Below are 26151 nucleotides of genomic sequence, written 5' to 3'. Positions count from 1 at the left end.
CTGCACAGTGCACACCTCATTACCATCACTCCCCAGAGGGGTACACTGAGGCTCTGGATGAAGCAGTGGCTAGGGTTCTACCTCCTGTAAAAAGGGTCTGCCTTCTGTCTGGACTGCCCCACCCCACCGCTGCCAACAGCCTAAGAACTGTTGCTGCAACCCAATCCTTGCCCCTGCCCCCAGATTTGTGGCCCTGCTGACTTCACCTCTCCATGAAGCCTTGCCTGCCATCCAGGGTCCCGGCTGTCACAATCCATCCCCAAGGCCTCTGTAGACACCCCATTCTTTCCATAGTCCACCCAGACTGAGCATGTCCCAGTCTGGAAGGTATTCCCAATTTCTAGATACTGGAACCCCCATCCACTTGGCAACTTCCCCGTCCCATTTCCAAAGTATTGAAGCTGCCAATGCCTGGAAGCCTACTCTCACTGCCCACCCACCCCCATCCTGACCTTACCACATCATCACATGAAGCCTGCAAAACCTCCCATCCACCAATCTACAGAGCTTCATGCTCCCTTCCCCCAGAATATAAGCGTGCCTCTACCCTAATCGCCCTCTACCCCAATCACCGGGTCCTAGAGCCATGAGCCCCAGATTGGAAGCTATGCTATCTATCTTCAGAGCTTGAAGTCTCAACCAGAACAGAGCAGGGCAGTGAATGAGGTCCAGTGTTCCCCCCGACCCCCCCCGCTGCTCCCACCCCCCAGACAAAGTCAGATCAGAGGTGAAAGGGCCAAGAGATTGTAGGAGGGAGGGAAGCAGGGACCATTCAACACACCTCTCACCTGTGACAACACCAGGCCCCTGAAAGGTGGACAGGAGAGGCTGCCCCGCCACCCAGAATGGACGTCAGGAAACAGAGTGTTCCACAGCCCATAGTGAACAGTCACAGCCCCAGTGAAGGTTGGGGGTAAGCTGCCCGAGGCCCGGGCTGCTGTTGGGTTGGCTGTGGGGCCCTGGCCAGGAAGGCATCTGAACCCCGAGGCCCTCCAGTTTCTGCCTCCACAAAGTGGTGGTCGGGGGCTCTCTCTCACTGCACCCCATTTTTCCTTCCACTACAGTGAGGAGCACTTGCCCAAGGGCTCCTCCCTCGGGGACCTCTGCCTTCAGGACACCCCCAGTTTTAATACCTAAGCGGGATCTGATTTCTCCCCTCATTGGCTGGCATCCCCTCCCACCCCCGGGCCCTTCCCAACCTCCTCAGGTTGGGCGGCCCCCTACCGCCACTCCAGTGTCCAGGGCACCTGCCCTTCCCGGCTTTTTGAGTTCCCCAACGCTATCATGCTCAAGGCCCCAACCCCTCCCATGGCCCCCAAGGCTCCAAGGGCTCCCCCCTGCCCAGCCCAACAGACTCTTCCAATTCCCAAGTAGGAAACATCCCCTGCAAGTTTACTCAGTGCCCTACTAGGAGCCAAGCTCCGCTGGAGGCCGCAGAGTTCCCTGGCAAGCTGGGCCCCACTTCTGCATCCCCGTGTTTAGTCGTCAAGAGCTCGGGCGAGGCCCTTAACAGAATTCTTTGGGCCTCGACGTCCCCTTCTCGCTCGTGGACTGACAGCACGTCCTGGGTGGAAAGAGGAGCCCAGCTCAGGCTCCTGGGATAACAGAGGCGGCGCCTGAGGCCGAGCGAGGCCAAGCGCTCGCGCTGCCTCCCACAGCCAGGCCTCCTCGCTGGCGGCCAGGTAGGTCACCGCGCGGGTCGGGGCGCCGGGCACGGGACCGGCCGGCCGCAGCTGCATCCAGGCCTGGGCGGGCCGCCAGGTGAGTGCGCCCAGGCGCTCAAAACGCGTCGCCGGCGGCCTTGCGTCCACCCTGCCGACTTCGGGTCATGGAGCCGCGCGCAGGGGGCGCCACGGACCCTAAGGGGAGCAGAGGAGGTACGGGGGTGGGGTGGGGTGGGGTGGGGAGGGGAGGGATTGGGCGCGTCCTTGCCACCCCTCGCCCCGCCTGTCTGCTTCTCACTTTTTCCTTGCGACAGGTGGTAAACAAAGCAGCCCTGGCGCCCAAGCGGTGACCCGGGTTGGGCTCCGGGTCCTGGACCTGCACCCGCACCCGCACCCGCACCGTGGGGCTGCGCCCCAGACCCGGGGGCTGGCTCTCAGGAATCCCGGGGAGATGTGCCAGAGGGGTCTGCCCGGGGCCGCTGGGGACACCGGGGCACTCAGGGTGTGTAGCGAACTGCGGAGGGAGGGGTCAGGCGGGGGGGGGGCCTCTGGGGATAAATGGAGGGGCAACTGGAGCTACGTGGGCCATCAAGGTCGCCTAGGATATCCGGAAGGGGAATCGGGGGGTGCCGGGGCCACAGCGGGGGCGGGCCGTCTTCTTTCAGGACATCTGGCAGAATCGGGGTCCCTCTGGCTACCGTGCGGGAAGAGTTTGGAATCTGGTGTTATGTGGGGGCGGTCGGAGCCCTGCAGAGATGGTCCCAGAGTGTCGGGAAGTGTCCAGGAATATTTCGATCAGCTAGCGATGTCCAGGGATTTCGTGGGGGCAGGCGGGGATCTACGGGCATTCCTATGACGGTCGGGGGTCGCGGGAGTCGAGACGGGCAGCGGGCGACCTCCGGAACTATGAGGGAATGGTCGGGGGGCTCGGAAGATCTTAGGGGCATTCTAGGTCTTCGGACGTCGTGGAGCGTAGGGGGTTTGCCGAGGCTCGGGCGGGCGCTGACCTGTTCTTTCCACCCGCGCAGGCCGGGGCCCTCCCCTGCCCGCGGACCCCAGAGCACGGCAGCTCCTGGCGCGGCTGGACGCGCGCCCCCTGGCGGCCCGGGCTGCGGCCGACGTGGCGGCGCTGGTACGCAGGACAGGTGCCACATTGCGCCTGCGCCCGAAGGCGGGTGCGTGTCAGGGGCGGGGCGGGGCGGGGCGGGGCGGAGCCTCCGGGGGGCGGGGTCTGAGTGGAGCCAGCTCCTGAAGTGGCAGGCCCGGGATGGTTAGTTACTCCCCTGGGCGGGGCCAGTGGGCAGGGCTGGAGGCGGGGCGGGACTCGGAGGGAGCTTCGCGGGGGCGGAGCCTTGGCGTCATCCTAGAATATTTCTCCGGGAGGTGACCCAGGGAAGGTTATTGCGGTAGGCGAATGTTGCATGGTTAGTCGTGGGTGCGAGGCTGGATGGTTATCCCTGTCAGTGGGGCTTCGAATGGCATTTCTGAAGAGGTGGGGCCTGCAGGGTGTTGGGGGCGGGCAGTCGGCTGAGGGCCGTGCCTGGAAAGGAGTCCACCCTAGGGGGGGTGGAGTCTATAAACGCGAGGGGGCGGGATTCGAGGCGTCAGGAATGGGTTGAAGTTTATAGGCTAACTAGAGGGCGGAGCCTGGGAAATTCAGGAGCCCAATCTGGCCTTGCGCCGCCGTCCGGGGACGACCTAAGGGTGTAATATGAGGAGCGGGATCTTCGTGTTATTAGAGGACTATAGGAGTGTCTGGAGGTGCCTTCAATAGCCGGGCCCAGGATTCCTTAAGATGGGGGGTTCTGGGTAGTTGTTTGTGTGACAGCTGGAGAATTGCGCACTGCCTAGGTACTTAAATTGTGGTCGAGTCTGGACGTGAGTTGGAAGAGCTGAGGCTAGAATGTAAATTTAGGGGCTTGTGCCAATGTTAGCAAAGTCAGGGGCCCCTGAGTTGCTTAGTCCATTCGCTCAGCTCATGCATGATCCTAGGGTCCTGAGATCAAGACCCGCGTGGGCCTCCCTGCTCTGCGGGGAGCCTTCTCCCTCTCTCCCCGTTTTTGGTCTCTGTTATCTCTCAAATAAAATATATTTTTAAAAAAGTGGAGGCGCCTGGGTGACTTAGATGTTGGGCGTCTGCCTTCACCTCAGGTCATTATCTCTTTCTTGGGATCCAGCTCCCCTGCAGGGCTCCCTGCTCAGCAGGTACTGTGCTTCTCTTCCTCCTGCTTATTCTCTCTCAAATGAATTAATAAAATTTTTTTTTTTTTAAAAAGGTAAGTCACCGACAACTTTCTTAGCCTCTTCCTTACACTAGCCTTTAGCATGCTGTAATTGTAAGGACAATTATGTCTTAGTCACTTGTCCCAAGACCTTCTTGCCTCTCTTGCCTCTCTTGCCTCTCACAGACTTCCTAGTGTGACAAATACAGAAAAATGTGAAAAACCTGTGGATACTTCTGGTGAGCTTGAACAGTTAATGGCGCTGGAGACTTCCTTAGTGAATCTTGGGGGGCACAGATTGGGGGAAAGGGTGGCAGAGGAGGATGGGAGCTGGAGGAGTGTAATCAACAGGGCCAGGTTGAGAATCTCGCACTGGCCCTGAGTCAATATTGTCTCTTCATTTACTTATGTCTTTTTTTAAGATTTTATTTATTCACTCATGAGAGACACAGAGAGGCAGAGACACAGGCAGAGAGAGAAGCAGGCTCCCCGCGGAGAGCCAATGTGGGGACTTGGTCCCAGGACCCTGGCATCATGACCTGACCTAAGCCAAAGGCAGATGCTCAAACACTGCGCCACCCAGGAGTCCCTACTTAGGTTTTTTAAAAATTTTTTCAACAATATTTTGTAGTTTTCACAACACAATTTCTACAGTTCTTCTTTTAAATATATTCCTGGGTATCTTATTTTGAGGCTACTGTGAATGGAATTATTTTCTTTATTTCATCTTGTCTATAGAAACACAATGGATTTTTGCATATCGATCTTCTATCCTGTAACCTTGCCAAACCTTTTTTCAAATTCTAATACCCACTAAGGAGGGAAAAATCAACTGAGTAAATGTGAAGATTTATTTTATTTGTTTATTTTAAAAGGTTTTATTTATTTATCCATGAGAGACGCAGAGACATAGGCAGAGGGAGAAGCAGGCTCCCTGCGGGGAGCCCGAACTGGGACTGGATCCCAAGACCCCAGGATCTGATCTGAGCCAAAGGCGGACACTTGACCACTGAGCCACCCAGGTGCCCCTAATTGGTTTTATTAAGCAACTCATGAACTGGTGAGCATCCCACCTAAGAAGTAGAGACGTCTGAGATGAGGTAAACAAAATAGGTCTTTTTTTGAAAGATTTTTTTCATTTTAGGGAGAGAGTGCACAGGACAGAGGGAGGGGTTGGCAGAAAAGGAAAGAAGTAGACTGCTCGCTGAGCATGGAGGACCTTGAGATCATGACCTGAGCAAAATTGAGAGTCTAACACTTAAGCGACTGAGCAACCCGGGCACCCTAAAGTGGAAGGTTTTTATAGGAAGGAAGATAGGGCAAGAATTCATTAGCCAAAGAAAAGGAAGTACTATTTCAGGCAAGGTCGCTTCTGCTTATGGGGAAAGGTGGGGCAAGGGAGTTCTTATCATCCAGATTACCTGATCTTCCTTTGAGGAATGAGAAGGCCCCACGTGAAGATTACCTCTTTGGTGCAGGCCAGAAAATTCCAGATTAATTGGTTTAAAATTCCATTCCTGAAAAGGTTGAAGTTACAATTAATTCTTGGTTTATTGCCCTGAGGGCAAGTGACTCCACCTAGAGCCTATGGCTTTCTTTTTAACACTCCTAAGAATTCCAAAGGAATTATACCAAAATTCTGATGTGCTTCCAATAATAAAACAAAGGAATACTCACCAAACATACTAGTACTAAGGGAAACAAGTACTCAACAAAAAAAGATTGTCTTTATACAGATCCTGAATAAAGTTGGAAAACTCAATCAAAGGGAAGGTGTTCAGAATCCTTGAAGAGACTCATCAAACTGGAAATAGACCGTGACTTGTGAAAGTGATGATGAGTGCAAGAGGCTCCATGCGGGTACCTCCCTTGATTCCCTGAATCATCATTCTTTGGAGGTCATCTCCTTTGGATCCCACCTGACTCCCAGGAATGTCAGCCTAAAGAGAGGTAAACTGGGGCAAGCTCACGATAATGAGCTTATTTGGGAATAGCAGAGGAATTGGAATTTGGGACTCATCTGTAGCTTCCTACAGTTTGGGTGTCCAGAATCGCAATTTCTCTGCTATTCCCAAATAAACTCATCTTTTTGTGCTTGCCCCAGTTTGCCTCTTTATTTAGATTGACATTTATAAATGCTGCTTTGTAGTCTTTATCTGCTAGGTCTTTTTTTTTTTAAAGGTTTTTCATTTATTTTTTTAAGATTTTATTTATTTATTCATAGACACAGAGAGAGAGAGGCAGAGACACAGGCAGAGGGAGAAGCAGGCTCCATGCAGGGAGCCCTATGTGGCACTCGATCCTGGGTCTCCAGGATCACACCCCAGGCTGCAGACAGCGCCAAACCCCTGCGCCACCAGGGCTGCCCTGCTAGGTGTCTTTAAGGATGCCCAGGGCTTCTAAGCCTAGAAAAATGGCCACGAGATTGATTACTGTTGGGGAGGCCGAGAAAAATTAAGGCCATCCCACCTAAAGTTTAGCATTAACACAAGTACAGCCATCTTAGGCCCCTGTGAATAAGAGCTGAACTTTACAGGAAAAACTGCAGAATGTCCTCAATGTCCTCGGCGGTAATCCCATATCAGAAAGACAACAGAGCTCAGAATTGCCCTCGGCAGAGAATCCCATATCAGAAAGACAACAGAGCCCACGCCCATGGTAGAAAATCCCCTAGACCAGCCTAATTCTTCCACCCCTTCTGGAAATCCCCTAGACCAGCCTATAAAAAACCCAGCTGTAAGCCACTTCGGGGTCCAAGTCCCTGCTCCACTGTGTCGGGTATACTTGGACCCAAGCTCGAGCTTGTAAATAAGCCCTTGTGTGTTTGCATCGGTGTCGGCTCCTCGGTGGTTTCTCGGATTCGCAATCTTGGGCACAATGCTGTTTCCTGTTTTCAAGACCATCCTGTGACCCATCATCATATTCTACTTTCTGAATATTGTGATTATGTCCCACTTTCTTTTTTTTATTTTTTATTTTTTAATTTTTTTCCACTTTAAGTATATTTACAGCTTCATATTTAAAGTTTCTAGTATATGTGTTCCATCCAAGGAATGTGCTATAATTCATTTGCCCAATCCCCTCCTGTTGTTCATTTAGTCTTCAATCTTGGGCTACAATAAATGATACTATGATGAATCTCATGTAAAAATCTGTTTGGGGTGCTGGGGTGGATTAGTTAAGTGGCTGACTCTTGATTTCAGCTCAGGTCATGATCTGGGGGTTGTGGGATGGAGCTCCATGTTGGGCTCCCCAACCAGTGGAGAGTCTGCTTGTCATTCTCTCCCTCTACCCTTCCTCCCCACCTCTCTAAAATAAATATTTAAAAATATATTTTCATGGGCGCTTGGCTGGCTCATTCAGGAGCATATGACTCTTGATCTCAGGGTGGTGAGTTCAAGCCCCATGTTGGATATAGATTACTTTGTTTTTTTTAAAGATTTAATTTTTAAAGATTAATTAATTAATTAATTTATGGTGCGCAGGCTGGGGGAAGGGCTGAAGGAGAGGGAGAGGGAGAGACCTAAGCAGACTGTGCTGAGTGTGGAGCCCATGCAGAGCTTAATCTCACAACCCTGAGATCATGACTAGAGCTGCAATCAAGAGCCAGTGCTCAAATGACTGAGCCACCCAGGTGACCCTAAAGATTTTTATTTTTTAAAAAGATTTTATTCATTTATTCATGAGAGACACAGAGAGGGGCAGAGACAGAGGCAGAGGGAGAAGCAGACTCCATGCAGGGAGCCCAATGTGAGACTTGATCCCCAGACTGCAGGATCATGCCCTGAGCTGAAGGCAGATGCTCAACCGCTAAGCCACCCAGGTGTCCCAAGATTTTATTTTTTTAAGTAATCTCTACACCCAACATGGGCCTGGAACTCACCACCCTGATATCAAGAGTCACATGGTCCTCCAGCTGAGCCAGCCAGGTGCCTGTGTTGTGCCCGATTGCGAATCCGAGAAACCACCAAGGAGCCGACACTGATGCAAACACACGAGGGTTTATTAGCAAGCTCGAGCTTGGGTCCAAGTATACCCGACACAGCAGAGCAGGGACTTGGACCCCGAGGTGGGTTTCAGCTTAGTTTTAAGGGCTGGTCTAGGGGATTTTCAGAAGGGTGGAGGAATTTCTCAAGTTCTGTTTACATTCTGATATGGGGCTTTCAAGGGCATTGAGCTCTGTTCTCATTCTAATATGGGACTTTCTACCACGGGCATGGGCTCTGTTGTCTTTCTGATATGGTATTCCCTGTGAGGACATGGGGACATTCTGCAGTTTTTCCTATAAAGTTCAGCTGTTATTCACAGGGGCCTAAGATGGCTGTACTTGTGCTAATGTTAAACTTGAGGTGGAATGGCCTTGATTTTTCTCGGCCTCCACACCTGGGTATAGAGATTTCCTTTTTATTTTTTTCTAAAGATTTTATCTATTTATTCATTAGAGACACAAAGAGAAGAGAGAGAGAGAGAGGCAGAGACACAGGCAGAGGGAGAAGCAGGCTCCACACAGGGAGCCCGATGTGGTTCTCAATCCGGGGACTCCAGGATCACGCACTAGGCCAAAGGCAAGCGCTAAACCGCTGAGCCACCCAGGGATCCCCTATAGGGATTTCTCAAATAAACTTAAAACATCTTTTTGCATATCTTTTTTTTTTTTAAGATTTCATTTATTTATTCATGAGAGAGACAGAGAGAGAGGCAGAGACACAGGCAGAGGGAGAAGCAGGCTCCATGCAGGGAGCCTGTGGGACTAGATCCTGGGTCTCCAGGATCACACCCTGGGCCCAAGGCAACACTAAACTGCTGAGCTGGGCAGCCCTGGTGGCCCAGTGGTTTGGCGCCGCCTTCAGCCCAGGGCATGATCCTGGAGCCCCATGATCAAGTCCCATGTCGGGCTCCCTGCGTGGAGCCTGCTTCTCCCTCTGCCTGTGTCTCTGCCTCTCTGTATCTCTCATGAATAAGTAAATAAAATCTTTTAAAAAAACTGCTGAGCCACCGGGCTGCCCTCTTTTTGCATATCTTTAATGATTTCCTTGGGACGAATTTTTGGCAGATTTCTATTATTCTTTCTGGTGACTAAGTATCAGTCTTCTATTTTCCAGACTCTTAATGATGTAGGCAGGCTGGGTCTGAGGATCCAGAGGTGATCCCAGGACCAGCCAAGAGGGTCCTTGGTTTCACACAGGATAGCAATCAAATGTGAGCCAAGAGAAAGTAAAAGCAGAGTTTATTGAAGATATAGAGTGAGCGTAGTTACAGAGTGTCTGGAAGACTCAGAAAGGAAAGGAGAGTGTCTTGTTTTTGCTTGGGTCTGAGGCTTTTATGGAGGATTGTGGTGTGATGTAAGTGTCCTCTCAGGCACCCTGGAACTGGTCAGAATAAGAAGGGTCCAGATGTCCTCCATAAGTCACTAATTCCTTGGAGCTAGGGGGGCTTGGCATCAAGATGTCTAGCTCCAGTGGTCTGGAATATACACATGATGGCCTCACCTAGTCATTCCTTAGAAGTTATGTATTATGCTGGAAGACCACAAAGAAATTATTAGCTATTTGATCCATACAAGGAGAACATACGTTATTTATACTAAAAGGAATGTGTAAAGGGGTGTGCTGGTCCTAGCAAGAATAGAAGCAGGAAAAGGGGCAAAAAAGCAGTCCTTCAAAAAACAGCCCTTCATGGGGCCCTTTCATTTTCCCTCTTTATGGTCCTAGACAAGAGGAATTTGTCTCATTAATCTTTCAAAACCTTAGAACCTAGTTCTCACAACATATTTAATGTTGGTAGTATAAGCAGAGATAGTTAGGGATCCCTGGAAAAAGAAAGGTGAGGCAAAGCTTTCTCAACATAAGAAAAGTCATTTGGGGCCCCTGACCATCTTGTAATCTATGCTTGACCAGCACTACTTACCCAAAGCACATTTCTTGCAGAACATCCTGAGATGTGTTGAAATTGCATAAGAATAAACATCAGCAGATAATGATTTGAAGGAAACAAAAAAATGTGAGAACAAACAGGCACTATCAGGCCAGGAGACAGCCTAAGCCTATCAAAGACAATAAATCGGTGGTAAAACTCCCAATGCTGATTCAAAAGTAAAGACTGACCTAACACATATTCTGAGTCATCTTTGCAGAACTTAAGCCCCTTTGAGCACTCAAATACTGGACCCACTGGAGCCAGAGAATTGATGATGCTGACCCTTGCCAACTCTCATGACTTCAATTAACTTTAGACTCAGTGACTTAGGGTGACTTTTGCCCCAATTCCATGCTGAATTCCCTATTTTGCAAGCCCTTCCACGAATATATATGGACCTTTAGTTTAAAATTTCCCCACTTTTGTTGTTGAGGGAGATAGTGCTTTGGGAAATATCCTCAGTGTTCTTCTTCACTTGTTGCAAGTAAACCCTACCTTTTCCTTACTGTTCTTTGCTTGGATGTATGTTTGGCTCCATATCCACCAAGAGGTGGACATAGTTTTGAGTAACAGTAGGAACTCCAGTAGACCCTTGAACAACATGGCTTTGAACTGCACGGGGCCATTTATACCAGGATTTTCTCCAGTAAATACATTAGAGTACTATAAATGTATTTTCTCCTCCTTATAATTTTCTTTATTAAAAAACATTCTATTGGGACGCCTGGGTGGCTTAGCAGTTGAGTGTCTGACTTCCACTCAGAGTGTAATCCTGGAGTCCGGGGATCGAGTCCCACATCGGGCACCCTGTGAGGAGCCTGCTTCTCCCTCTGCCTATGTCTCTGCCTCTGTGTGTGTGTCTCTCTCATGAATAAATAAATAAAATCTTTAAAATATTTATTTATTTATTTATTTATTTATTTATTTATTTATGAGAGAGAGAGAACATGAGTGGGGGAACAGGGAGAGGGAGAAGCGGACTCCTCACTGAGCAGGGAGCTCAACACGGGGCTCCATCCAAGGAACCTCAGATCATGACCTAAGCCAAAGGCAGACACTTAACTGAGCCACTCAGGTACCCCCTTATGATTTTCTTTTTCTTTTTCTTTTTTTAAGATTTTATTTATTTATTCATGAGAGACACAGAGAAAGATGCAGAGACACAGGCAGAGGGAGAAGCAGGCTCCATGGAGGGAGCCCGACATGGGACTCAATCCCGGGTCTCCAGGATCACGCCCCCGGCCGAAGGCAGGCGCTAAACCACTGAGCCACCCAGGGATCCCCCCACTTATGATTTTCTTAATAACATTTTCATTTTCTTCTTAGATTATTCTTAAGAATACTGTATACAAAAGAATACAGTGTATGATACGTGTAACATACAAAAGGCCTGGGTGGCTCAGTTGGTTAAGTGCAGACTCTTGATCTTAGATCAGGTCTTGATCTCAGGGTTGTGAGTTCAGGCTCTTCCCTGGGCTCCACGTTGGGTGTGGAGCCTACTTAAAAACAAAACAAAACAAAAAGCCCCTAAAAACAACAGAAAAATAATACTACATGTAACAAACAACATATGTGTTAATCTACTGTTTGTGTTATCATTAGGTTTCCAGTCAACAGTAGGGTGTTAGTAAGTAAGTTTGTGAGGAGTCAAAAGTTACCAGCAAATTTTCAACTGTGGGGACAGGGTATTGGCCCTCCTAACCCCTGCATTGTTCAAGAGTCAACTGTGTGTATGTATGTGTGTGTGTGTGTGTGTGTGTATTTTCTAAGATTTTATTTATTCATGAGAGACACAGAGAGAGAGGCAGAGACACAGGCAGAGGGAGAAGCAGGCTCCATGCAGGGAGCTCAACATGGGATTCGATCCCGGGTCTCCAGGGTCACGCCCCGGGCCAAAGGCGGCGCTAAACCGCTGAGCCACCCGGGCTGCCCTATATATATTTTTAATATCTGTTCAAGTGTTATTGTTCCCCACCGGACTACCAGCCTCTAGAAGAGGGTGTCTATTTTATTAAAATTTGAATCCAGATCTAGTTGTGTGTTAAATCTGACATCTGTAGGCACCATTTACATGTCTATTTGTTATTGTGCACAGCTGGCACTCACAGATTTTTTTCGTAAGGATATATTTTATCTACACTTCCATTCCCCCTGTGTAATGTGCACACAGTAAGCAACTAATAAATACTTGTCGACCGCCTATAGGAAGGAATGAACACACCAGGCAAGAATGAATTCAACTCTGCCACACCTACCTCACCGAAGAACTATATTTCCCTTTATGCTTGGCATGACGCGCTCCTATGAAAGAAAAAGAGCAAGAGTTACTTCCGAAAGTCCCTTTTTCCTCCTACGCCTGCCGATGACGCAGTGTTTTATGGGAAAGGTAGTTCGAGCGCTCTTCGTCAGGCCACCTTCAAACTGAACCTAAACTAAACTTCCCAGCAAGCAGCGCACTCGCCTGGGAAAGAGGGGCAAGATGGCGGATCCCGAGGAGTATCTTTTGCGGCCGGCTGGATCCTCCGCTGCCCCAATTTCATTCAGCTTCAGTCGCACAACCGCCCGGAGACGGCTGGCGGACCCGGTAGACGACGCGGGTGCGGCTCCAGAGGAGAAGGATTTCTTGAAGACTGTGGAAGGGAGGGAGCTGCAAAGGTGAAGCGCCGGGTCTTTCATCCCTTGGAATTCGGTTTGGTGGGTGCAATGGGAGGGTGGAATCTGAGTTGATTGTTTAGGTGGCAGTGGCCTGGAAAGCCTGAAGCACAGCCTGAGGAAATTCATGGAGGCGAGAAGGCGGGAGTGTGTGACTGGAGAGGTGGAGAAATTGGGCCTAAAAGCCATGGCGTTTGAGAAAAAAGGATGTATTCCTGAGAGGGTGTGTCTAGAATTTGGGGACCCTGAAGTGTGGGCGTTCTGAGAGAGGGAAAGGAGTGAAGAATGACAGGACCGCTAGGGTCTCAGCTGAAGCGGTGGAGCTTCTCTAGTGTGGGGAACGGGGTGGATTGGCAGATTCAGATTTGGGGAGGCCATCATCAGGTTAATTTGGAAAAGACAGTTAGAGAGTGAGACTTCCAGAAGAGAATCAACCATCCAGGAGGAGGTTGATGGGGAGCCTGGAACTGGGGAGAATCTGGGCTGAGGATGGTGATTTGTGAGTCATTGTGAAGGCCATGGAAGTGGGTGTTGGGATGAGCAGAAGGTCCAAGACTGAAGGCTGATTCCTTAAAGGCACTGACATTTAAGAGTTGGGGGTGAGGGAGAGAATCCAAAGAAAGCAGCATTAGAGACTCACAGGAGAACAGAGGGTGTGGTCAGATGGGGGGGGTGAGTTTGGCTCTTGTGTTTTCTCTGAAGGGAGGAGTGTGGCTCAAAACCCACTGATGTGCTACTCTCCCAACTTCATGCTTCTGTGTCCACATCAGTGTGAAGCCCTCAGAAACCCCCAAGGATCTCATCATCCCTTTGATCCAGAATGGCCATCGCAGGCAGCCACCAACCCAAGCTCCTGGGCCATCCACAAATACTGAGGCCTTGATGGATGGAGTGCTGTCCCAGGCTGTGAAGGAGCTCATTGAGGGTGAGTGATCCCCTCTTCACCATCCCCCTGTGAAGGAAGTGGGGGAGGAAAATGGAAGGATAGGGTGGGACCTCATTGCTCCCTCCCATTCTTCCTTAGACTCCAAGAAGTCCCTGGAGGAGAGAGAGAATTCGGGTATCGACCCCACGCTTGCTATCCCCATGATCCAGAAAGGATGCATTCCTAACGGGGAAGGGGCAGACAGCGAACCCCGGGCTGAGACAGTGAGCTGGCCCCTAATTCCTCCTGCCCCAGCCTCCCTTTGCCCTGTCTGCCAGACTTGCCTCTTTGCATACAGTGGGGCAGGGGGTACAGTCTGTGTGCGTGCTACAGGCCTGCTGCCTATCCCTTCCTCCTTCTGTCTTTTTTGGGAAGCATTAACAAATGAATCAAGATACTGAGGTGTGGAAAACACTTGCATTCTGGGATTATCTGAACAAGATGAGGGGCAAAGGGAACAGGAAATGCAAAGATCCTAAGGGTAGACTCAGCCTGGAGTGTTTGAGGAACATCAAGAAGACCAGTGTAGCTGGAGTAGAATGGATGAAGGGGAGGAGAAGAATATGAAGTCAGAAGTGGCAGGGGCTAAACTAAGCAGGGCCTTGTGGACCATGGTGAGGACTTTGGCTTTTATCCTGAATGAAATGAGAGCCATGAGAGGGTTCTGAGCAGAGAGGGGTCAAAACTTAAGATTTGACAAGATCTCTGGCTAGTGTGAGCAGAACAGAATAGAAAGCAAAGAGAACAGTAGTGCAGGCTAGAAATGATGGCCAGTCAGACCAGAGTGGTAGGAGTGAGGTCTGGAAGGACAGGTAGGGTTAGTGAGTGAGGGAAGAGCAGGGTGAGTACTAATGGCAGCAACAACCCCAAGCAGTGGCGTGGTGGCAGGGAGTCAATGTGGTGTGGGTCCATCAGTGAAGCAACCCGCCGTGTGTCTAGAGTGAGTATAAGGAATTGAGAGAGGAGGGAAGAAAAGAATTGAGGGAGTGAGGATGGAATGTGATAGACAACAGAAGTGAGGGGAGTGTCTACAGAAGCAACCAAGTCTGTCTTTTATACCCATGGACTCCACTCTTCACCTCTTTATTCACAATGTTTTAGCAATGCTTCTTTGGGGCCTAATTCTCCTACAGCCCCAGACCATCCTCTCTTTCGACTGAGCTGTTCTTGTTGGCCTTCACCTGTCTTCTGGCTTCTTTGATCATAAAAAAAGACCTTCACTTCACTTTCCATCCTGTTCCTGCTTTGGCCTCAGTTCTCTCATATTCTCTCCTTCTCCAGCCTTTTACATCTCAGCTGATCACAGCTCCACCCCATCCTTCTTCTCACTTGGCCTAAAAACCTTAGAGTCTCTTTTGACTTCCCTCTTTATTTCATACCCCATATGCAGTCTTTCAGCAAAATCCTGTCATCTCCCTTTGCAGTATACATCCAGAATTTGATCACTTCTCACCATCACCACTCCTACCACTTGTCTGAGCTACCAGTATCTCTCATCTGGATTATTGCAGTAACTTCCTCACTGGGACCCCTTGTGGAAGCCACCCTCCTGTGGCTCCAGCCCAGAACTCCTGATTAATCTTTCACTGCCCCTCTGCCTCCACCTCTTTCTCAGTCAGGTTGACCTTCATGATGCTCTTACCACATACCAGACTTGTTCTGCCACAGGGCCTTTGCTCTTACTGTTCTCTCTGCTTGGGCTACCCACCTATCCTTCATGCTTCTCATATCATTATGGCCCCCACTGTCATCTCTTTCTGGTCTCTGCTCAGATATCAACTCCGTGATACTCTATTCTGCATCCCTCTGCATCCCCTTAAACTGCCTCATTTTTCTTCATATAACTTACCACTACCTGACATGCCACGTTTTATGTATTTTTATATGTATTTTTTAAATTGTATGTCTACAACTAGAATGTCATCCCCACAGGGCAGGATCAGGGATTTTTGTCTGTTTTGGTTATCCTCATCACTGTGTCAGTACCTGGCACAGAATAGGTGCTTTATAATTATTTGTTGAAGGACAACATGGATGAGTAAAGTGAGGGACAGCAAGAGGAAATCAAAACTAACCTTGAGCTTACTGGAAAAGCACTAAGGGTCACTCATTGGGTAAGCAGGCTTCAGAGGGCCCACCACGGGCCAAGCCTGACTGTCCTTCCTTTGCCTGAATTTGTAGGTGCCAGAGGAAGCTGATTACGAGGCAGTCCCCGTAGAGGCCTATGGGCTGGCCATGTTACGAGGCATGGGCTGGAAGCCTGGTGAGGGCATTGGCCGCACCTTCAATCTGTGAGTTCTGGGGTGGGGGCAAGGGGCAGCAGACAGGGCAGTGAACAAGACCCCCGTGGGTTACTGCTCATCCAGAACCAGAAGCTTTCTGCAACTGTTTCAGTCTCCTGTTTGCTCTTTGTTTGTTTTTTTTTTTTTTTAAGATTCATTTATTTATTCATGAGAGACACAGAGAACGAGGCAGAGACATAGGCAGAGGGAGCAGAAGTAGGCTCCATGCAGGGAGCCCAATGCGGGACTCCATCCTGGATCCCAGGACCACGCCCTGAGCTGAAGGCAGATGCTCAACCGCTGAGCCACACAGGCATCCCTCCTGTTTGCTCTTTGAAACTCTGTAACGGGATCCCTTCTGTACGGGGTTACCTTTCTGAGCATTAGCTTCCTCATCTGAAAAATGAGGATAGTGACAATACTGACTTCCCATATCTGTTGCAGAATTACATGAAATTATGTACATAAAGCACTTATAGCAGGCCCTGGCCCAAAATAAACATAGATGAAACATTTGCTATTATCACACAGACTTTTGATCCCTTCTCAGTTTTCTGAACTCCAAAGAATTCTGAAAACCAAACATTTTTTTTCAAACATTTTTTCATAAACCATTTAGTAGCCACACATGACCTGAATTGACACAGAGCATTTTATAGTCTGTTTCTCCTACTTGGTGTGAATATTTGTATGATTTCCCCTGTAGAAATATTAGGGTATTGTAATCAAAATCACAGAGATCTGCCTCAGATCCTGCTGTAAATAATATGTAATAGATGGTATACCCAGTGTGTTATTAGGTTGGACCAAATGAAATTGTTTTTCTGTAGATCAAAAACAGTCCTGGGATCCCTCGGTGGCTCAGTGGTTTAGTGCCTGCCTTCAGCCCGGGGTGTGATTCTGGAGACCCAGGATCGAGTCCCACGTCGGGCTCCTTGCATAGAGCCTGCTTCTCCCTCTGCCTGTGTCTCTGCCTCTCTTGCTCTCTCTGTGTCTCTCATGAATAAAATAAAATCTTAAAAAAAATAAAAACAGTCCTAATGTGAGATAGGGAAGGATATTCTTGAGTATGTTGATGGGGTGGGATTTGGGTGGCGGTAGGGGGACACTGAAGACTTGCATTCCTCCCCTCCCCAGCCCAATAAGCTCATATACTGTGTTGCCTGCAGAGTGGTGAAGCCCCGTCTCAACTTACTGAGGCCAAAGGGGTTAGGGCTGGGTGCCAACCTGAATGAGGTCCAGGCCCTAGTCCCCACTGGCCCCCACCACCTGCCAAAGCCAGATGAAGAGCAAGAGAAGGCTAAGGAAGACCAGCCTCAAGGACTGGTGCCTGGAGGAGCTGTGGTGGTTCTTTCTGGCCCTCACCGAGGCCTCTATGGGAAGGTAAGGAACCAAGCTATGCCTAGAGCCCAAGACAGGCAGCAGGGAAGTTTGATGTGAGGGTCAGAGGGAGGAAGAATTGGGCTTAGGGTGGAAAGGCTGGAAGTCCTTGTCTTTCAGGCCTGCCTGGCTTGCTACCTCATTTGGTAACTCAGAACCACTTGCTGGGCCTTTCTGAGTCTCAGTTTCCAACTAAAAGAGAGAATGGCCGTATGTGCCAAATGTTCCTGAGGCTTAAGTTCTTTAAAATATATCCAGGCCACACAGTCTGGTAGGGGAGACACATGAAGCAGGCCCAGGCCCAGGCCTTGGGTCAGTCTGGTGGGGGAGACACAGGGGTCAGGCTTATAGGAGGTAAGAGTGGACAGTTCGGTCCTAGGAATGTGAGTTTAGTCCACTCAGACCCTGCCTAACTTCGTCCTCCCCAACGCTTCAGGTAGAAGGCCTAGATCCTGACAATGTTCGGGCCATGGTTCGCCTGGCCGTGGGGAACCGCATGGTTACTGTTAGTGAGTACTGCCTGCGCCCTGTCTCCCAGCGTGAGTTTGACAAGAACACCTTGGATCTCAGTGAGTGTGCCTCTTACCTAACTGGGAGAGTTGGAGAAACATTCCAGGGGGCAGTAGGGGCCTGTCCCTGGGGGTGAGGCTGGGTGGGTGTCAGATCTGCAGAGGGGAGGGGCAGTGGTCTGTCAGGCAGATGTGACTTCTGGTCAGAATCCAGGAGGTGAGAATGAAGATCAGTGGTTTATTCGGTTTGAAGAAAAACTGATCTAGTAACCCTGGGGCTTTAGCCTCTCGGAGAAAAAACAGGTGTGGAAACCTATTCTCATCCTCAGAAGGTCTCTGTCTGTTCCAGGTGATGAGCCTCTCTTCTTCTGGGTGTGAGGGCAGCCGGGACTAGGCCATGCCCGAGGAGAAAGGCATTCTAGGCATGGCAGCAGGATGGGGCAGTTTGACAGATGAGATATTGGTGCTGATGGAGCTCTCAGGATTCCCTAGCCCACCTCGGAGTGGCTGAGGAAGAAGCCCCAGCAGTTGAGGGGAAGGGGAGAGCATTCTGATGGCATAGGCAAAGTTGTAATGGTGGGAGGGGACATTGAGGCAGGTGGGAGGTGGCCTGAGGCCAAGGTGTAGCCTGCCAGGTAAGAGAATGGCACACTGAGGCTCCTTTCTGGTTCTCCCCACACACCCTTGCACAGGCCAGATGAACAAAACTTCCCCAGGGCAACAGAATGGAACAGCCTCATCATGGAAGGCCCTCCGGGATCAGGACCTCCCCAGATGGCGGGAGGACTCAGAGAGGAAGCGGAAACACCTTCCCGACCGGTGGGACCCTGGGCATCTGGGGTTGGGGGAGAAGGCAAGACTGTGGAGGGATTCTAGCAGTCAGAGAAGGCTTCCTGGGCAAGGCAGGCGCATAGAAGGAACTAGGGATGACATCAGGGCATCAGGGGTGGGTTTCACAGCAGCCAACTGTGGGATGACCAGAACATGTGTCTCATCAGCTAAGCCTGTGTTGGCCCTTTCCGCAGACAGGGGGAGCCCGCAGCCAAGAATGAGAAGGCAGGTCCCCAGAGCCAGCACTGGTTGCACAGGGACCTGCGTGTGCGCTTTGTGGACAGGCAGCACAAAGGTGGCCAGTATTACAACACCAAGGTAGGAACCCTGCAGCCTGGCTTCCCCCCTCCCCCCCGGAACTAGGCCCCCATAACTGTAACACTCTCACATCCCATGACCCTTTCTCCAGATGACTATTGAAGATGTCCTCAGCCCAGATACCTGTGTGTGTCGAACAGATGAAGGCCGGATCCTGGAAGGTGAGTCTGAGGGATGGCCACTGGGGTGTTAATCATCCATCCTAGAGGCTGAACAGGAAGGATGTCTTCGACCCAAGAGGCTGGTGCAGGCAAAGGCTGGAAGGTTAGGCAGAGTTCAGGCATTTTGCACAGCCCAGAATCTTTTGACAGAATACGAGGCACTTCTGTGATGGTGATTATCTAAGCTGCTCTTTCCCCCTGTGCACACTGGCATAGAAATGAGCTATTTCTCCCTCTGGGGACTGGGCCTTGTACAGATGTGTACTGAACTCCCGGTGCAGGGCAGGGCATATGATGTGCGCACAATAAACGATATCTGTTGTCATCACCCATCATCTTCGTGCATAAGTGCTCCTTTTTTATAGTTCTTTCTTCTTTTTTTTCCAAGATTTTATTTATTTATTTGACAGAGAGAGAGCATACACACAAGCCCGGGGAGTGGCAGGGAGAGGGAGAACCAGACTCCCTGCCAAACAGGGAGCCTGATGTGGGACTTGATCCCAGGACCCTGGGATCATGACCTGAGCCGAAGGCAGACGCTTAACTGACTAAGCCACCTGGTGCCCTATTATAGTTATTTCTAGGAACTGCTCCTTGGGTGTTCTCACCTGTGAGCTGGAGTGGGGCAGGGGGACTCCCACCTGTCAACAGGGTGCAGGATGGCTCTGAGGCATACAGGAAAGGCCTTCTGACAGGACCTGGGTGGGCTGGCCCTGGCCATGGGCCTCACTCCCCTTTCCTCATCTGCAGGCCTGAAGGAAAACATGCTGGAGACCCTGGTCCCCAAGGTCGAAGGCAACCGGGTGATGGTGGTGCTGGGGCCACAGGCTGGAAGGGTGAGTTCTAGACCTGGGCATGGGGTGAGGGGCATGAGGGGCTGTCCTGGAGTCTGGATTGGCCTTGCTGACCTCACCCATCACTACTCCAGGTGGGCCGCCTACTAGGCCGGGACAGAGAACGGAGCCGAGCTCTGGTGCAGCTGCGGAGAGAGAATCAGCTGGTGGAGCTTCACTATGATGCTGTCTGCCAGTACATGGGCCCCAGTGATTCGGATGAAGACTGACCTGTGGCCCCACTCCCACCCCAGGCCACTGCCAGCTCTGTACAGTATGAAAAGCCTGTCTTTGCAGAGGTGGAGCAGTAATCCTTCCATCTTCCACTTGTACTGTGGCCCCAGGACAGGGCAAGGGCAGGACATGAGACAGACGGACCAGCAGGGAGGCTCGAAACAAACCCTAGTATTTTCCAGAAGTCAGTGTGTAATAAAAATCATTTCTCAAACTTTGTAAAATGATGAGATCCTTAATGTGCACTGAGCTGAATGGACATGGAGCTGGGCTGGCTGAGGTGGGAGCCGCTCCAGACTTCAGCCCCACTGCCCTGCATGGGCTGGCAAGACAAGTCAAAAATCTGCTGCTCACGAGCTCATTCTTGGACTACCGAAGCTACGCAGTCTGTCCCTTAAGCAGATATTACAGAGTCCATAATGCCACATGTTCGCACAGCTTTCTGAGCAAGAATCTAGTGACAGCTATGCTTTTACCCTTTTACTCTTGGTCTAGACCAGATGTCTAGAAAACATCTTGAGCCAGTGATGAGAGTCCAGAGGAAAGGGAGGCTTCTACCCACAAATAGGGTGTGTTTGTAACCAGTTAGTTTGGGGACACCCCTGTTTTAGCCCACAGACTTTGGCTTAAAAGTAAAAAAAAAAAAAAAAAGGTTTGTGTATCCCAGGTAGAATTTCTCTGATTGCTCCAGGTAATTGGACTCTCAAAAAGGTTATTGTCAGACAGTCCTTAAACTTTTTCCTGTTTAATGGGCTGAGCTACAAAATCAGCAAGAGGAGCCAGAGCTTTAGGCATGGTTGCTTCTAAATCATCCCAATCACTAAGTTGCTGATGTAATAAATGGTATCTGAGTTAGATCCAGTTCCAGACCACTGGTATAAACTCATGACATTGTCAGAACATGGCACAGTGCTGGCAAATTTTTTAAAAGTAACTGAATTATCATTAAAATTCTTACAACTCTAATAAAATCTTTTTTAAAAAGATGTTTTAATTGTCAAGGTATAATTGACAATGCTATCTTAGTTTCAGGTATACAATATAGTGATTCAACAATTCTATACATCATGCCATGCTTACTACACTGAGTGTACTCACCAGTGTTAATTACATTATTGACTCTGTTCCCTATAGTGTACCTTTCATCTCCCTGACTTTTTTTTTTTGATAACTGGGAGTTTATACCTCTTAATCCCCCTTCACCTATTTTCTCATCCCCCTCCTCTTTGGCAGCCATCCTCTAGAGCAGGATGACAAAGGTAAGCCACTGTCCCTGCCAAGCAGAGGAAGACCGCTGTTTCTTTTTTTTTTTAATATTTTATTTATTTATTCATGAGAGAGAGGCAGAGGGAGAAGCAGGCTCCATGCAGGGAGCCTGACGTGGGACTTGATCCCAGGTCTCCAGGATCACGCCCTGGGCTGAAGGCAGGCGCTAAACCGCTGAGCCACCCGGGGATCCCCTAGACCACTGTTTCAGCCAAAATTGACCAGGTATAGAAAAATAGTGAGTTGGCCAAATCAGTGGTTATATGCCAGTAAGGTAAGGGATCAGAAAACCTTCCAGTCTCATTCCCCAGTATAAAGTATACTAGCAAAGACCAATTTTACTGATTTATCATCCCTAATTCCAGAACTCAGCTGTTTGCAAGATTGGCCTAGCAGGGTGGTTAAGGCATACAGTAGAGGACAAACCCCCACCCAGTTGCTCCAGTTCCTGAGTAATGGTTGTGACTGTACATACTGCCCCCAGAATTCCCAGCTGGGTTATATTTTTCATGTGGGAAAGGGTTGTGCATTCTAAAGTTTCCCAATTTGGCATGTCCAGTAGTCTGTTTCTCATGTTGTATGTGCTACTCAGTCAAGAAGGCCTCCTTTCTCCAGGTCGTAATACATTCATCTTGGTAACACCCTCCAGAAGAGCCTAAAGCCTCCTAGGGAATGGCACCGGTCCCCCTGTCTCTGCCTGCAACATAGCATAACTTGGCAGTTTCAGACAAGCCCTTCCTCTTCTCCAGGCACCACGGTTCTTAAAATAGATCTTTCATCAGATTTCAATTTCTTGGAGTTGGTATTTCCCCTCAAGCCTGTATTCAGAAACAGGGTCGGGAGTTCTTGAACGCAACTCTGTGCCCAGAACATGGAGCCCCAGCAGAAGGCCCTGTTCCCCCAACAGACCATGACTTTGTGCTTCCCCTGAATGGATCCCTCCTGATCCCTCAGCTCCAGGACAGGCTCCTGAGACTGAGAAATGTGGAGAGTATCAGGAGGTTTCCCCAATCTATCCCTTGTTTTTTTTTTTTTTTTTTTTTTTTTTTTTAATTTTTATTTATTTATGATAGTCACAGAGAGACAGAGAGAGAGGCAGAGACACAGGCAGAGGGAGAAACAGGCTCCATGCACCGGGAGCCCGACGTGGGATTCGATCCCTGGTCTCCAGGATCGCGCCCTGGGCCAAAGGCAAGCGCCAAACCACTGCGCCACCCAGGGATCCCTTTTTTTTTTTTTTTTTTTTAATTTTTATTTATAATCTATCCCTTGTTCACTGCACACGGAGACAGCCCTGCGCAGTTTTCTCTGGGCTGGCTGCCTGGTGCTTGCTGGCAGCCAAGGTCACCCCTTGGTCCCGCAGTTGCTTTGGCAACAACTGCAGGCCTGTGAATTCTCTCTGGAGCCACCCATGAGCTGGTGACTGTGACCTGTACACTATTCAGATGGCCTTCACGTCACAGAGGAGTGAGCGAGCTGTGGGCGAGAAAGCATCTGCCTCTGTATCACTAAGTTTCCAGAAGTCTCCCCAGCAGGGTGCCCTGTTAAAAACTGTCCTGAATTTATAGCAGGGGATTCAAGCAGTTTCCTGGCCTCTCAGAGAGGGGCGAATTATTTGGATGATTGGAACTGTTGCCTGGAGCTGAGCTTGGTGGCAAATAACAGGCAGGTGGAGTCTCCTGACATCGCTGCCTCAGCCAGGGGCTCCTCCCATCCACCCCCATGGTTGGGGCCTCTTAACCTCCATGTCTTAGCACTAAGCAGAATGATGAAGCAGCCGACAACTTGCATGAGGGGCAGTGGGTCCTCCCTGAGTGCCTTTGTTGCCCCAATCCACCCGATGGGCTCCTATGGAGCCTTTGCTGTTCCGCATGCTAGGGATACAGCAGAGAGTAAATCATTCAACAATCAGTCCCGACTGTGTGCCAGACATGATTCTGAGTACTTGGAGATACAGTCACAAACAGAACAGAACAAAGAACATTGCCCTTGTGGAGCTGATGTCCCAGTGGGGCTGAGAAGACAATAAGCAAGAAGCAGAAGGGGGCAAATTATTTAGTATGCTAGAAGATAAGAAAAGCCAGGGTGAAAAAAAAAAAAGAAAAAAGAAAAGCCAGGGTGGAAAAAAGGAAGAAGAGCAGGGTCAAAGGGATCCGGAGTGGGCAGTCTTCCTATGATGGCCAGAGAAGGGTTTGCTACAAAGGTAACGTGTGAGCAAAGGTCAGAGGAAGCAAGGTAGACCGATGTGGCTATCTGCAGAAAGAGTGGTCTGGGCAGGGGAAACCAAGTGCAGGGAGCTTGTGGTGGCACCATTGCTGGTATGTTTGAGGAATAGCAAGGAGGCCGCCGGGGCTGCAGGGTAGTAAATGAGGAAGAGGGAGGTAGAAGGTGAGATCAGAAAAGCACGGTTAGTGCTTGGAGGGCCACACTCTGTTCTGACAGAAAGAACCAGGAGAAGCCCACACATAACCACTGTCAAAGACTGCTGGTACTCCTGCCTCCACCCTCCCCACCAGCTGTACTAAATACACTTGCCCTTTTTTTTTTTTTTTAAGATTGATTGATCCATTCATTCATGAGTGACACAGAGAGAGGCAGAGACATAGAGAAGCAGGGGAGCCTGATGCGGGACTCGATCCCAGAACCCCGGGGATCATGACCTGAGCCAAAGGCAGACGCTCAAACTCTGAGCCACAACCAGGTGCCCTGAGTGCACAAGTCTTTGAATTGACATAAGTTTCCTTTTCTTGTGGGTAGACTTCTAGGAACAGAATGACTGGATCATATAGTAAGTATATGTTTAATGTTTTAAGAAACTGTCAATAACCCAAGTGTCCAGTGCACTATGAAGCATATAGTAAGCTTTCAATGAATAATTGTTATCTAAAGAACAATTGACTTTTTTTTTTAATTTTTATTTATTTATGATAGTCACAGAGAGAGAAAGAGAGAGAGGCAGAGACACAGGCAGAGGGAGAAGCAGGCTCCATGCACCGGGAGCCAGACGTGGGATTCGATCCCGGGTCTCCAGGATCGCGCCCTGGGCCAAAGGCAGGCGCCAAACTGCTGCGCCACCCAGGGATCCCCAGAACAATTGACTTTATAACAAACAAACAAAAAAACACAAAACCTATCAAACTATCTCCCAAAGTGGTTGTACCATTTTAATTCCTATCAGTAGTGTCCGAGAGCTCAGTTTCTCGACATCCTTGCCAGTTCTTGGTATGGTCAGTCATTCAGATTTTATCCATGCCAATATTTGTTTCTGGTTTTCATTGAGGCTTTGATTCTCATATCTCTAATAACCGGTGATATTGAGCGTCTTTTCAGGTGTTTAATTGCCACCAGCGTATCTTCTTTGATGAAGAGTCTGGTAAAATTCTTTGCCTATTATTTTTTAAATGGGCTATTTGTTTTCTTACTGAGTTTTTAGAATTCTTTATATATCTTGGATAGAGATACTTTTTAAAAATATTTTATTTATTTATGAGAGACACAGACACAGGCAGAGGGATAAGCAGGCTCCATGCAGGGAGCCCCACATGGGACTTGATCCCAGGTTTCCAGGATCATGCCCTGGGCTGAAGGCAGCGCTAAACCGCTGAGCCACCAGGGCTGCCCTAGAGATACTTTTTAAAAAAATTTTTTAATTTTATTTATTTGAGAGAGAGAGCATGAGAGGGGGGAGGAGCAGAGGGAGAAGCCGACTCCCTGCTGAGCAGAGAGCCTGACACTGTATCCCAGGACCTTGAGATCCTGACCTGAGAGGAAGGCAGATGTTTCACCGCTTCACCACTTCACCCACTGAGCCACCCAAGCTCCCTGGATAGAGATACTTTATCAGATAGATACTTTGCAAATGTTTTCTCCCAGTGTGTGGCTTGTCTTTTCATTCTTCCAACAATGTCTTTTGAGAAGCAGAAATGTTAAATTTTGATGACGTCAAACATATCAATTTGCTCTTTTTGGATAGTCCTTTTGACATCATATCAAAGACATCTTTGCCTGGGGATCCCTGGATGGTTCAGTAGTTTAGTGCCTGCCTTCAGCCCAGAGTGCGATCATGAAGACCTGGGATCAAGTCCTACATTGGGCTCCCTGCATGGAACCTGCTTCTCTCTCTGCCTGTGTCTCTGCCTCTCTCTGTGTGTCTCTCGTGAATAAATAAATAAAATCTTTTTTAAAAAAAGACATCTTTGCCTAATGCAGGGTCACAAAGGTTTTCTAAAAGTCTTCTGGTGATAGATTATACATTCTTTAGTTCATTTTGAATTAATTTTTGTGCATGGGAGATACAGATCTAGGCTCATTCTTTTGCATATGGATATCAAACAGTTCCAGTACCATTTGTTGAAAAGACTATCCTTCCTCCACTGCATTGCTTTAAATCATTGTCAAAAATCAGCTATCTACCACAATGAAAAGAAAAAATCAGTTGTCCATAATATATTGATTTGTTTCTGGATTCTATAATATTCTATTGATATATTTGTCTATCTGTATGTCAATATACTGTATTGAATACTGTACCTTTATAATGATTCTTGAAATCAGGTAGTGTTAGCCTTTCAACTTTGTTGTTCTTTTGCAAAGTTGTTTTGGATAGTCTAGGCCTTTTATATTTCCATATGAATTTTATTTTGTTTTATTTTATTTCATTTATTCCTGAGAGACACACAGAGAGAGGCAGAGACATAGGCAGAGGGAGAAGCAGACTCCATGCAGGGAGCCCGATGTGGGACTCGATCCCGGGGCTCCAGGATCACACCCTGAGCCAAAGGCAGATGCCCAGTCGCTGAGCCACCCAGGCGTCCCTCAGCAGTTTTTGTAGTCTTCGGTATATAGGTCTTGCACATCTTTTGTCAGATTTATCCCTAAATATTTCATATTTCTTTTTTTTTTTAAATAAGTAGGCTCTGTGCTCAACACAGGGCTTGAATTCATAACTCTGAGATCAA

General features: G+C 49.0%; 1 protein-coding gene across 6 annotated transcripts; it reads left to right on the top strand.

Annotated features, from left to right (window-relative positions):
* The first annotated feature begins 1637 nt into the window (after positions 1 to 1637).
* On the top strand, positions 1638 to 20151 carry GPKOW (G-patch domain and KOW motifs). Of its 6 annotated transcripts, XM_041741493.1 has the most exons (14): positions 1766 to 1877; positions 1979 to 2166; positions 2693 to 2839; positions 12008 to 12457; positions 13225 to 13379; positions 13479 to 13603; positions 15561 to 15670; positions 16831 to 17044; positions 17478 to 17610; positions 18243 to 18369; positions 18576 to 18699; positions 18791 to 18860; positions 19611 to 19696; positions 19789 to 20151. In XM_041741493.1, exons 4-14 carry the CDS (start codon positions 12282 to 12284, stop codon positions 19921 to 19923), a joined length of 1455 nt encoding a protein of 484 aa, XP_041597427.1. In that variant the 5' UTR covers positions 1766 to 1877; positions 1979 to 2166; positions 2693 to 2839; positions 12008 to 12281; the 3' UTR covers positions 19924 to 20151. The 6 variants fall into 6 exon arrangements, with proteins under 6 accessions (XP_041597429.1, XP_041597432.1, XP_041597428.1 ...); XM_041741495.1 differs by lacking the exons at positions 1766 to 1877; positions 1979 to 2166 and adding an exon at positions 1638 to 1761; XM_041741494.1 differs by lacking the exon at positions 1979 to 2166 and having other exon boundaries at positions 1747 to 1877.
* The last annotated feature ends 6000 nt before the right edge of the window (positions 20152 to 26151 follow it).

Source organism: Vulpes lagopus, chromosome X (assembly GCF_018345385.1).
Source record: "Vulpes lagopus strain Blue_001 chromosome X, ASM1834538v1, whole genome shotgun sequence".
Taxonomy (NCBI): domain Eukaryota; kingdom Metazoa; phylum Chordata; class Mammalia; order Carnivora; family Canidae; genus Vulpes; species Vulpes lagopus.
This window is presented reverse-complemented; position numbering and strand designations above follow the sequence as displayed.